General features: G+C 39.9%; 2 protein-coding genes across 2 annotated transcripts; both read right to left on the reverse strand.

Annotated features, from left to right (window-relative positions):
- Nucleotides 1-1,535: 1,535 nt before the first annotated feature.
- On the reverse strand, nt 1,536-4,526 carry prdx4 (peroxiredoxin 4). The gene is made up of 7 exons (XM_034890311.1): nt 4,217-4,526; nt 3,287-3,404; nt 3,076-3,192; nt 2,551-2,673; nt 2,164-2,294; nt 2,013-2,047; nt 1,536-1,659 (listed from the first exon to the last, which is right to left on the reverse strand). Exons 1-7 carry the CDS (start codon nt 4,428-4,430, stop codon nt 1,609-1,611), a joined length of 789 nt encoding a protein of 262 aa, XP_034746202.1. The 5' UTR covers nt 4,431-4,526; the 3' UTR covers nt 1,536-1,608.
- Nucleotides 4,527-5,474: 948 nt separating this feature from the next.
- Nucleotides 5,475-12,790, reverse strand: pdha1a (pyruvate dehydrogenase E1 subunit alpha 1a). The gene is made up of 11 exons (XM_034890413.1): nt 12,626-12,790; nt 11,778-11,846; nt 11,513-11,686; nt 11,126-11,252; nt 10,882-10,973; nt 10,455-10,547; nt 9,127-9,282; nt 8,688-8,759; nt 8,534-8,601; nt 7,453-7,561; nt 5,475-7,178 (listed from the first exon to the last, which is right to left on the reverse strand). The coding sequence occupies exons 1-11, from the start codon at nt 12,671-12,673 to the stop codon at nt 7,014-7,016; spliced, it is 1,173 nt and encodes a 390-aa protein (XP_034746304.1). The 5' UTR covers nt 12,674-12,790; the 3' UTR covers nt 5,475-7,013.
- Nucleotides 12,791-13,451: the final 661 nt, after the last annotated feature.

Genomic DNA, 13,451 nt, shown 5'->3' on the forward strand with positions numbered 1-13,451 from the left:
TTAATGGGTTGTACCGCCAATAAATAGGAAAATGAGGTGGGACATTGGAGGTTATTAACAGCCAGGAATGAGCAGGTGACAGATTTATTCTTTACGTGGTCGCTTAGAATCCACTTTTGATGTGGCGACATCTTTTTTGTGGTCAAATGTTTAAGGACTTTGGATTGATACTCCAGATGACCTCACACTGTGCATTTTGGAAATACACAAAAAATAGCAATTCAGTGTTTGGTGTATCAGGCTTGAAGCAGTTGTGTTTGGTTGACTTGCTTAAGAGGGATGTTTCTTACTACGAACAAACCACAAACATGACATTTCAGTTACAAGGCTGAGTCAGGTCATCAAAAAATGTTAGGTCATTTCTTATTTGCACTATTCTAGTTCAGTTTAGTGTGCATGTACTGAATGTTAAGAATTTATATACACTCCAGAACCTCTTTCACTTTACAAAATGCCACACAATGCTGTTTTTCCCCCATTTTCATTTTAACGTAAAAATAATAATAATGTATCCTTTATTAGTCCCACAAGAGGAAATTACAATTTTACACTGTTGTTTTTACACACATTACACACAGGCCTGAATTACACACACATGTTCAGTACCTATACATGCACTAAATGGAGAGCTGTCAGAGTGGTTAATATGTTAACCATTGTATTTTAGGATACCTATTGTACGCATGTAAAAACTCAGCATGGGCATATTCTTTGATATGTTTCACACTACTCTTTTATTCTCCTGCTTCTTTTGATTTAAGACAAAGCAGTAATTTATGTTGTTGACCAACTCAATTTCTCTTGAGGTGATGTAAAGTATGCTTTTTACCCTGAATTTGCAGTTTTGCTCAAAGAGAAAACTTATTTAATTATTTCAGTAAATGCTTAAAAGGGCCCATACGGTGAAAATTGGATTTTGTAGGATTCATTGTGTCATATAGGCTCGGGGGTGTAGAGTAGAACCTATGAAAATGTGAAATCGCTCACTGATGCCATTTCTCCATCCCCCCAAAAACTAGATCACCCAAGTTAGAATTTCATGTGTTTGCTACATAGAAACCAGTTAACCAATGGGTGTTGTGTTTCAAAAATCAACCTTGCCCCGCCCCCTTTTCCAATATTCGCTTTGTGCTGCTGAGAAGAATCGGGAGTTAATTCTTCCCTGAAGATTAAATTAGTGTTTAATGGACACATATAAACACTACAAACATAAGTTTAAGTGTAACCATATGGGACCTTTAAGGGAAGTTGACTTTATGGACTGAGCCCGGGGATACTTTTCAAGACAAGATGTGTGAAGGCTTATTGCACATTTACATTCTAGCAAATAGAAAACACACACACACCATAGCTGGTACAGGAAGTTTGCTTGTGTGTCTGATGACTCTTTGTAATCTGCTGCGAGTAAACGGCTGGCAGCCACGGGGTGAATTCACATCAATAGACAGCTGTTCATTCCCAGATTACCATTGTGAACAGAGCTAAAACTACCAGTGTGTGTGGTCAGATTAATCTAAAAGATCAGCCAGACAGCATTTATGAAAACACACTTTATTTGGATTTTTAGTAAGTGCAGGATTTCACAGACTGGGACGACAGGAACACAGATCAGTTGAGTTTATCAAAATACTTCAGCTTGCCCGAAGGGTCGGGAATGATCTGCGGGAAAGAATGAATCAAATTAGTGCAAATGAAATATTTATGTTAATAAGAAATACACTAAAATGCTGTAAACCTGTCTGTGACTTATGCAGATCTTTGACATCAAAGTATTCTGCTTTCTCCTCTTTTCTGTTTCGTATATCCATTATGTCTCCTGTATTGCTTAGTTTCCAACTATACAATAAAATGAACTCCTTAATTTCATTTGTGAAATGCTTTTCTCATTGCAAAACAGATACCATATGTGTTATTGCACTAACTGGATGCAGGTAGACCAATTGGCAAATAGATATCTATCATAGAACAAGTGACCAAGGAACCAAATTAGTCATTGCCCCGTTGATACTCACTGTGTCACTGCCTGGCTTCCATCCTGCTGGACACACTGGAGAAAAAAAAGTAAGACAAAATTCCAGTCAGTATAAGAAAAACAGATCAAATAATCTACTGAAAACCACTTATTAGTTTTCAGGTACTGCAGTTTGAATGGACTCTTCTTACCTTCTCCATGTTTGTCAGTGTACTGGAACGCCTGCACAAGCCGCAGAGTCTCATCCACAGATCTTCCCACCGGAAGATCGTTCATGGTGATCTGCCTCAGGACGCCTTTGCCATCAATGATGAAAAGTCCCCTGAGAAAGACAAGGATAGACAAGCATGACTTACTGTTAAACTTCTACATAGTTGTTAAAATAGCCAGCTAGACTTTTAAAAACGGTATACAGCACATTAAGCATTAAATGCGATTTGTACGTATTTTACTGCTCCTAAAATGTATCGTCTTTTGTTTACTCCTAAAGCACCTCGTAGTTGCACAACAGTGTAGATGGTCTATAAAAACTTTGATAAAATTTGATAACGGCCATTAATGTAAATGTGAAACTGTACCTTAGTGTGTGTCCTTGGTCCTCCAGATAGACTCCGTAGTCTTTTGAAATCTGGTGAGTGAGGTCAGACAACAGAGGGATTTTCATTTGTCCAAGTCCTCCCTGCTTCCTGGGCGTATTGATCCTGTAAATAACAAGAAGTGTAAGGAAAAAAAAATGCTCTGAGTGTACTGTTAGCAAAAAAACGATTCACTCTCTTCATAAAACATTACAGTGACGTGGAAGGTGTGTGAGAGCGATGGGGGACGACAAGCAGCAAAGGGCCGTAGGTCAGACTCGAACCCGGGCCGCTGCAAAGGACTCAGCCTACATGGGGCCCACGCTCTTACATTTAATAATGCTCTAGAGCACAAAATAAAAGCACAAAATAATAAACGGTCAATGTGTGTAAAACAAAAAACTCCCCATAGAACCCTTTAGTCAGTCTACTAATGTGTCTATTATTGGATGTCTGTTAGGTTTTGTCTTAAATAGGCCATTAAAGTCTGAGAGCATTTTGAGGGTGTAATGGGGACAGATGTCTTACCAGGCTAAGTGGGTAAACTGGGAGTCCACAGAACAAGCGACCAATTCTGTGTTGATGGCTTGAAACTCATGGACACGATCGCTGAATGCAATGATCTCAGTGGGGCAGACAAACGTGCTGAAAAGCAAAACACACATTTACATAAGAATAGACTGTTGTGCAGCAACACAAATGTAGCGGCTAAGTAATGCCTGTCTGAAATGTTACTCACAAGTCCAGTGGATAGAAGAAAAAGACAAGATATTTTCCTTTGTAGTCTGACAGCTTCAACTCCTTGAATTCACCGTTGATGACAGCTGTTCCTTCCCAGTGTGGCGCGGGCTTGGAAACTTATGTAGGAAGAAAAACACATGGATTGATGTTCCATATTGCTCAGCATTACATATCCCATATTTCGTATCCACTTGGGTTACTATTCTATTTACTACTTTGCTCTTTGTTTGTATTATTTTATTATGCCTACATATGCTGTTTGAAACGTTTGTATTATTTTTCACAATTCTATATACCAGTCTATAGAGACGAATCTTTAAATGTGTATGACCCCGGTTCATGCACACCTGACATAATATGCCATTAGTATTCTTCTCACAAGTGGAACAGAGCCCACGTGAGCTGGTGCACAAACACAGTCGGGGACTGTGCCATGGGGCAGTCTCAGTCTCCAAAGTGATGACGACACAGAAACAAACTAGGGGCCATAAGTATGACTTACATTTGCTTACAAGAATGCATATTATAGGGACTCATACATGCCCACGTGAGTTATGTGGATATGCATCTTAATTGTTTCTGTTAACTTGTCTAACCCCTGCTGCTGTTATTATAAGGAGTCATGTGTCGAAGGGGGGGAGGGAGGAACGCAATCCAATGAATTTCATGCAATGACGTGTCCTACACCCCCCCCAATCTGATTAAACGCTCGACCTCATGTGTTAGTGACACAAACATCTTAAAGTGTCAACTGAGACTTAAACAGACAGACAGCGTATTGTGAGCACAAAGCTGTCAGTTTGTTTCTATTGTCCTGACAGCAGGACCACCATGCGTTCGTCAGGGAGAGAACACACTATCACTGCGCACCTTCCTTATGCTGAATACTAACTTGCCACCTCTGAATGAACTCAGGAGAGAAACTCACTCTTGGCTTTGCTGAGGTGCAGGGAATGGTCTGACACAGGCACGCGGAAAGCCTCTCCAGGATAGACGTGTCCTCCCGCGTAGTTGTGACACTGGGAGTCTTTTACATTAGCGCCTTCCTCTGCAGATGTTGTGAAGAGGAAGAGGAAGAGGAGAGCGCTGCAGAGCACACGGACGCGCTCCTTCTTTCTATTAGTGTGCAAGAGAAACTCCATCGTATCGTCCCCTTGAGAGCACCCAACCACTGACTGGCTATGGCTATGTGTTTCAGCCTTTCAGCAGGATTTAAGTCTCGTCCTCTTCCTCTGCTTCTACCTCCTTTTCTTCTTCTTCTTTTAGATTTTGCTCCAGCTGGCGTCCGCATTATTGCATTGCCGCCATCTTCTGGAGAGAAGTAGCTCCTGACGCCCACTCCCCTCACCACATTCTTTCTTCTTTAACCCAGTTTTCCTCAGTAAAATAGAAATGCCCCGGCCCTGCAATAATTCAACATCCCCCTTTCTTTCTTAGCTACATGTCTCCATGCTACTTGTTTCCTGCACACTCTTAATACCTGATCTACTTTATATTTCTGACATTTAGCCCGGGTTGCTAAGTACTGTAGGGGTTTAACATTTGGAAGCTTCTTTGGAATCATAACGTTTTTCCTTCACTTTGCACCCCTCTTCCCCTCATCATCCAGCATAGCATGCTGCCACACTGACCAAGAGACACCTATCTTGTAAAGTTTTATAAAAGCAAAGTCATAATAAAAGTCACACCAGATTGGACATACAGACCATTCATGATTTTACTGAATAAAGCTTATTTTAATAGTGAAAATGTGACATAAAAGTTTACAATTTTAAAATTTCCTTTTCGTCAGGTTCATCTGGTTCTTTATTGGAATCAATATGCCTTTATTTGCAATGCAGATCAAACGTTTCACCCCACAATCAAACTACTTGATTTGCGTTGCTATTGTCTCAATAAGAAATGTCTTGACTGGAGACTTTACTATTTATCAAATTCCCTTGACACGGGACTAAATACCTTCCCTAAACACAAATATTTAGATACAAAAATTGCTAGTGCTACCTCTACTGGTATGGTCCTACAAAATGAAAAGGTAATTATATGGAAGACATGACGTTTTGCATTTATAAACCAATAAGTACTTTGCTGAAAAAGTAACTTGACTATTGTTCACTGAAGTACAAGCTCAAAGTTTGGGAGGATTATCCCAACATACAGTACATACAGACAAAGGAGTACACAAATACAGTATCTTACAGTCTTTTTATTACAGTGGCGCACACATAAAAACAATGTTTCCATGGAGCGCTCCCCTGCGTCATCTGTCACCCTCAATGTAACAGTTTATTACAACAAATACTCGCACTGTGTGGGTTGTATTAAGACAGATATTGACATTCAAAATTTTAGTCTGTCTTATTTGACTAAATACTTTCAACATTACAGAAAAGACCTTTCCCTTCAAACACGTTTAGGAATACCCATGATTGAAAACTAACATGGCAGCTTCTGCTAGCAGTCTTGATATGCAAGTTGTTATTTTGCTACCTGATGCTTCAGTGTGGTCATTTTCTTTTTTAACAATAGTGTGTTCAAGTATTTGACAAGAAAAAAAGACTGAAATGTTAAATGTCCATGTGTCCCTGTACATCTGAGCCAATAAGGTACCACTGCTTAAGTTTTTAAATAGCACAAAACACCTTCTGAGCAAAACATGCAAGTAGCACACAGAGCTACTGAACCAACAACACTTTACTCTTATGGGAATATGAAGTTTAGCTGATGAATGCACTCTGACTATAAGTCATCGTGTTTACATTCAGCGTGGTTTCCCCAATAGATGTTGCAGCTGGTGGTCATTTAGAGTGTATTTACACACATTGAATAAAACCATTCCAAATACATGTAAGTGGAAGAAAAAATGGATTGGTTTATGGTTTTGTCATGAAACTCAAACGAGGCACCTGAGCACCAGAGTATTGGCATGAACGCACTGTGAACACGCCTTTGACCATCTGACTTTTAGATGCGTTAGCATCAGCTACCCAGCTCGGAGTGACACAAACATGAGACGACACATCGATCCTCTAAACAACATAAGATCTGCCAGGCACGTTTGGTTTGGCAAGATAAATTAAAATATTTCAAACCTTTCCATTTGTATTCTTCAACCTCTTTTACAGTATATTAAAAGAAAAAACATGTCCTATACATGAAGGAGGTTGATAGTAACAACAGACTTTACCCTGCTGCCTTTTATGGTTCTTTGTAACAGGTTAAATAAAAAGACAAAATTAGTAATGGTACATCATGTACACTTTAACATAAAGAGTGTGAAGCGACAGCGATGAATGGACATTTGCTTTTTTACACCTCAAAAGAGACCCGAGATTATCATCAATCAAGCAAATTGAGATATTTTTATTCCCATGGGGCCAGAATTATAAAACCTTCTAAGTGCTTAATGTTGAAGGAAGCCTATATTCCTTAAATTCAGTAGATTAAGTTATTTCTTGAGGTACGCTCTTTAAATTAAAAACAATTAAGGTATTATCTTGTCAATCTTTGTTAGTTTCATATTCAGAAGATCTTTGAGAATATTGTCCCTGCTGTTTAACTGTACAGCATTGAAATTAATTTACTTGCTGATGGTTAAAGCTCTGGGTCCGAGGCACCAGTTTATGGTACATTGTATGATGTGTGCGCTTGTGAATGGAAGAGGGGGGGGGGGGGTAATATATTATTGGGTGGATGACTTGATGAAAAGAGGGCAAGAAAATACTTTAGCTGACAGACTTCAGCTTGGTCCACGGGTTCGTACCGCGCACCTCCAGAGCTGGATTGTTGTAAAAGATGTGATTGCACAATTCTTCCAGTGGGGGTTCAGGATCTGTGGTGGCAAACTGAGCGGCATCTTCGATTTCCTTCCTCACCGCCACATCAATCTCCTACAGACCCAGCACAGGCAAAACAGAACGTTATTGTAGTTTTGAAATTATTACAACATTATTTAGAGAGAGAAAAATGTATATGTGTGTACACATACACCAACAACAACAACAACAACAACAACCTTGTTGAAAACACACGGTGGGATTCTTGGATTATATATGGTTTCAAAATCTAAACTAAAAACAAAATTTTAAAAAGTGCTATTGATGATAAATATATGTGGATTCATCAGTGGACAACTTCACTTTACAAAATGAAAATATTTGCTACCTTGAGCTCCTCTATGCTGGCCATGTTGTTGCTGAGCATGCGGTCCTTCAGCATGGAGATAGGGTCACTCTTCCCACGGACCTCCTGGATCTCCTCACGTGTGCGGTAGCTGAGAGGGGAGAGATTGGTGCAGGGATGTTGTAGGGATGCACTAATACAATCTTTTTTTGCTGACACCAAATCCAAGTGATACAACTTACAATCTTACATATACATTCCTTTTACTAACCACTATCAATATGAAGATAATTAATTTGGGGTCTTCGCAACTTACCATAATAATTGAAACACTGGTGGAGGGATCTGGTATTTTTGTTTCAACAGAAAAACATTTAGGTAACGTGGCTAAGATTTGTGGTGTGTTTACATTTCTCCTCCTGTCTTATTAAAGCCAGGCATTTATTTGCTACAGATAACAGCAATATTAGAGTCTGTAATCCCTCCATCCATAGGCTGTGGTCTGGGCAAGGCCACTACAGCAGGAAGGAGGGTCCATAAAGACTACTGTGGGACAGTGGCAGAAGCAAGGGGCAGTGGCACAGTGGGGATAACATTTTTACGTCAGACTATTAATACATGAATAAAATAATTAATAATCCAATTAAAAAGGTGCTCAAAGTGATTCAGCGTGTTTAAGGCTAGAACATCTGTTGTCACATACAGAAAACATCTCCTCACTATCTGCGAGCTGCTGGTCCCCAGAACACACTGTAAAAAATAAAAAAAATAAAAAGCGGCCTCTGTAGACAGCCTAGGGTCTACAAACGACAACAAACGAGGTTTGCACAAACAGTGTTCCAGCCAATAACTGACAAGAAGGATTAGGGGGTGAGGGTGGTGTTGTTAGTGCACGGAAGCACAGAAGGGGTTGGGGACGGGATGAGGAGGAGGAAGGGGCAAGCTAGTCTTGTTTTGTTTGGAAATACTTCTCACGTCAACAAAAAGTAACGTCACCCAACATCGCTTAGAGCACCTTTAAGAAATGTGCTTTAAAGATAACTGTATAGCAATCAGTCACAGCAAACATTTAAATTGTGAGAGATTAAAGTTTACTAAGATCAGGAGCTGGGATATATTTTACCTGACACCAGGATCGCTCATACTGTGTCCATGATAGCGGTAGGTCATAAGCTCCATGAGCATGGGACCCTGATGGAAAGGTAGAACAAAATGAACATAGCTGAGCAACTGACAACCACATTTCCTGCCATTGATATATAGTGTTTTTAACTCACCTTCCCAGATCGGCAGTGATCAGCTGCAAACTTGGTTGCTTCCCGAACACACAGAACATCCATTCCATCCACCTGGACACAACAAACAAGAAATACATTATAGTACTTCCTACTGAACTGATCATATGGACAACAACACTCACTAACACCAAAACACAAGTTTTACATTACAAGAAAAAAATGCTGTTGACTAAATACATAAACTCAAAAGTTTAGGGCTACTGTGTATATGGGGTACTGCATTGTTTATGAAGGTTTGGAGTGATACTAGATATGCATTATACTACATTACATATATTTAGCAGACATGTTCTCACCACAGATATTTTGCTGAAATTGACAAATCAATGCTGTGCAAACATAAAGAAATAACATATGAATTTCTATTGTATAGTATTTTTAATGAGTGGGGGAAAAATGTTCAAAGACAGGACAGTACCCTGAGACCCGGAATATAGTCTCCTCTCTTGTAGTAGTCCGTGCTGGCTGCAGATCGCTCCACCGACGTGCCCATGCCGTACCTGTTGTTCTCACAGATGAAGATGGCGGGCAGCTTCCACAGTGCTGCCATATTGTATGATTCAAAAATCTGACCCTGTCAAGTTCACAAAGGATTTCTTTTAACGTGGCACATATATGACATTTGACTGTTCTTCATTTTGTTAGCCTACATTAGAAGTATAGAGATAAGTAAATACTATATAAGTCTGTTCATGTAAACAGCTTGGGAAGTGTTTTATTTCATTTGAGTTAACTCTTTTGGGGAGGTAAACCATTTTCCCTGCGGCAACTTTATGTTCATGTGTTGAATTTGAGGGTGTGCAGTAAGCCGCCTAGGTTAGTTCAGTTACTGTATGTCTATAGAATCAGTAGCGGCTCTTATTCAAAAGTAGAGAAATAGACTGTCAGGGCCCCTTCAAACCAGAAAAAGCAGGGTTGTGCGGTGCTGGGAGTGTCACTTAAATGGCCCTGACAAGTAGACTTTATATTTCAAGGTCATTGTTTTTCGTTTATAGTACTCTACATCTCTGACCACACTTGAAGGCAGCTTCATTTTATGGAGAAAGACAGAAAGAAAAGAGACTGTGAATGTGTTTTGTTGTTTGAAAGTCAGCTGTTCCACAACTCCTGGCCAGTTAAGTGATTGTGCTTGTGACCCTCATAGGGGTCTAAAACGTCCTTGTGGCATCAAAAGAGGCAGTGCATTTAGGTTGTGGCGAGGGATAGCCGCAGGGCGGACTCTCAAAAAAGCAGACCTGCAACAAAAAGTTGAGACCGAAAAGTTGGTTGCAAGAAACGCAACCAATTAGTAAAGGCGCGGTGGCCAATCATGTAATTGTGGATCCGACTTGTCAGTGTATCTCTGCCTCTATTGCTGCCACAAGAACATTTTTAAACATTATGAGGGCAAAAAAACAACAACAAAAAAGCACTGAACGGCCCAGGAGATTGTGTAATAGCTGAAGGTTTCCTGCAACAACAAAACTCGCTGTGTCTCGCTAAGATGTTTTCTTTCACTCTCTTTCCCTGTGAAATAAGCTGCCTTCAAGTGCGGTCGGAAACGTCAAAATCTGTGAATGATCTGACAGAAAACTGTAAGTAATTGTGATATACAAAGTCTCCCTGTGCTTTGTTGATGGCGTGTTTAAGAACGCAACAGGACTTCCCACAAATGGGCCCTTTCATTGAAACACCGCCCGGCTGCACCACCCTATGGAAAATCCTGTTGTGAATACCCACTGAACCGGAGGGATTTTTGGGCTATACCTGATTTGCAGCACCATCACCATAGAGACTGACAGACAGCTCGTTGTTGCCAAGATACTTGCAGGCCAGAGCAATACCAGCACCTAGGGGAACCTGGGGAGAATTCAGAGATGTCTGGGGTTACATTATATCAATCTCGACGTATAAAGCTCTTGTTCAAACAACATAACAAGAAGCTGTTCTTGAAGTGGAGTCTTATGTTACTATGATTTGTTCGGCACTGACACGATAAAATTTGTCTGGGTGGTGCCTTGAGTTTAGTGACAACTTATGGCTCGAGAAATCAAATAATATCAATAATTTCATGTTGTTCTTGGTTTCTTGCCATAATATTTCCAACAAAACTGAGGCACCAACCACGCCCTTACAAAATATGCAGTCAAATTTCCTTTTCAAAACAGTCGGCTTTTAGACTTCCCTAATATACCTGAGCTCCGACAATTCCATTTCCTCCATAGAAGTGTTTAGTGTACATGTGCATAGAGCCTCCTTTGCCCTTTGCAATACCTCCTCTTCTGCCTGTAAATTAAAAACAAAAACATGCTTGGGTAAAAAAAGCTGAGGTGAAAGATAAACAGAAGAACTATTTACATCTCAAAATCAACCATGACTGGAGCTCAAAATGATCTTGTGACAGAAAATGTCACAATGTGTCAGCATTGCGGACTCACCGGTGAGCTCAGCCATGATCTCCTTCACAGTCCCTCCTCTGGTGTAAGTGTAGCCGTGGGCGCGGTACGCAGTGATCAGGTGGTCTGTCAAATTAATACCTGCTTCGATTCCCACTGCACAGGCCTCCTACAAGAAAAAAAAAAAGAAAAACTGCTTGAAATTCTGTTTTTGAAAATGTATTATATTGACATATTTATAAAGGTTTGGCCATCAGTAGAGTTTTTTTATAGTGATAAATGATAGCTGGTTGTATTACAAGGCAGACTTTACTTTATGCCAAGTCATATTTTTTCCACAGCAGCAAACATAAATCATTACTATAACTTTGAAGTGAAACTTTTTCTATATGTTTACTGCAGTTTAGGAAACCATATAGTGCACTCAACCTGGCCGTCATACAAGTGGCAGAATCCTCTGATGATCTTCTGCTTGTACAGCTGATCTGCTTTCAGCTCCATCCGCCTTATGGTCTGCATGGTGCGGTAGTACTGCAGACCCTCCTCACGAGTCATAACCACCTGCGTGGCCGGGGCCTCGTCCAGCTTGTGGACGTCACATTTCTAGAGAGAAGAAAACACCCACAATAGCACACAAGCTGCCATATGCATAGATCAGTTTTGTACAAAATTCAACTTGGTGTTTGAAGCGTACCTTTATTTCAAAGGTAGCCTCGGTTGTGAAGTCAGCGTACGTGCGGGCCGACACGACTGCTGCAGCTCCCTGCATTGGAGACAAGATTGAAAAAGAAAGAAATAAAGACAAATCTGCTAAGGTTTGAAAATGTTCCATACAACACCTGAGTTTCAGTATCAATACCGAAGCAAAACTTTTTTTCCTTTCTTTACAAAAATACAAGAATGTTTCTCAACAAAACCCTATTTTCCTAATCACAGAAAAGAGGAAGTTATTATAATGTTAATTGTTGTCTAAAACACAGCATGCTGTTCTAGTGTGAAAGTATTTTGTTTTTGACGCCTAGTGAACTCAGCTCTCAGGCTTACTAGATAGTGCTATTAGGATTATTTTGCATTGGCTATTGAAGTGTTTTGGAGTAGCACTACATCCATGGTACTGGAAGGGGGATTCAATTCTCCATGTTCTGTTTAGTTGTACATGATCAAACAACTAAACTGACATAGCCAACCTTAATTGTTTTAGGTAGGAAACATATAACGTTATTTCAAAGTTGACCATAAGTATTATTACACATTTTAGGTATCTCATTCTGTTTAGCATGAACTATTCAGAATAGATAACGTACAGCTCCTGAATCCATGTTGAGAACAGAAGAGTTAAACTACGTAAAATATAACGTTATACATTGTGCATATGTGTGCATATGTTGGCTAGCTGAGTTAGCCAAACAAGCTATCATACGGCCCTACAAGGTCAGAACAGCGACGACAGTCTTGTTTTGGGTAAACATTGGCGGTCTTAGAGGGAGACTTTAATGCAGTGTTTGGCTAAGAGCGTCCATAGTTTAAATTTAATATACTTACATTTCTCTGAGCACAAGCCCTCAGCACATTAGAGATATTGGTCAGCATCCTTAGCTAGCTCACGGTTCCGTCCTTCTGTCAGGCTCTGTCCTTCCGGCTCCGCTAGCTCTTCTTCTATGTCTTCAATTATGGCAGAACGTACTCTGCTGCCATGCCTTCTCCTCTGGTCACTATGTGATAACACATGTTCAAAATAATATTTTTTGGGATTAAATAAATAAACAATGAGAATAATACGTATTTGTATTACTCTTACAACAATCAGTCTGTTTTTATTTAAATATTTTTATGACCAAATTAAAACTGAGTATGAAGTACTGAAGTGATCATCCTCACTTTGTCACAAAGTAAGCTCACACAGTGATGATGGTCACAAAACACAGAAATTACCAGAAACCATTGCTATTAAACTAAATAAGGAAACATGTCACGTTTTATATGTTTTATGGGCAATGCATAAACAAATACAACTTCTGTTTGCTAAACTCTATGCTTTCCAAAGGGACTTTATTATGTTGTTCTCTGTTCATCCATGGGATCCACCACAAAGGCTTCTTCTTCTTCTTCTTCTTCTTCCTCTTCTTTTTGTTATAGACTAGCAAGTGAGATGTAAGAATAAGGGGGCATTTTGTCGACATCTGAAGTCTGAACATGCTATGGGATAACCTTTTGTGCGATATGATAAAATAGTAGGAAGTAGCTTGGGCTAATTGTTGCATTAATATAGCTATGCTATGGGTACAAACTTAGCCTATATGCGAGCACGCTCTGATTCTGCGTGTTGTCCTTCTGCCTGTCATTGCATTAGAGCCAGATACATTTGGTT

Source organism: Etheostoma cragini, chromosome 13, assembly GCF_013103735.1.
Source record: "Etheostoma cragini isolate CJK2018 chromosome 13, CSU_Ecrag_1.0, whole genome shotgun sequence".
Lineage (NCBI taxonomy): Eukaryota > Metazoa > Chordata > Actinopteri > Perciformes > Percidae > Etheostoma > Etheostoma cragini.

Coding starts and splice junctions, on each gene's coding strand:
- prdx4 (XM_034890311.1), bottom strand. CDS start 4,430: ATGGAGTTTCTCTTGCACACTAATAGAAAGAAGGAGCGCGTCCGTGTG. Junction 2,674..3,075: donor CAGTTTACCCACTTAGCCTG/GTAAGACATCTG, acceptor TGTTATTTACAG/GATCAATACGCCCAGGAAGC. Junction 2,295..2,550: donor GACCAAGGACACACACTAAG/GTACAGTTTCAC, acceptor TGTCTTTCTCAG/GGGACTTTTCATCATTGATG.
- pdha1a (XM_034890413.1), bottom strand. CDS start 12,673: ATGCTGACCAATATCTCTAATGTGCTGAGGGCTTGTGCTCAGAGAAAT. Junction 10,974..11,125: donor GATCATGGCTGAGCTCACCG/GTGAGTCCGCAA, acceptor TTTAATTTACAG/GCAGAAGAGGAGGTATTGCA. Junction 10,548..10,881: donor ATGGAATTGTCGGAGCTCAG/GTATATTAGGGA, acceptor AATTCTCCCCAG/GTTCCCCTAGGTGCTGGTAT.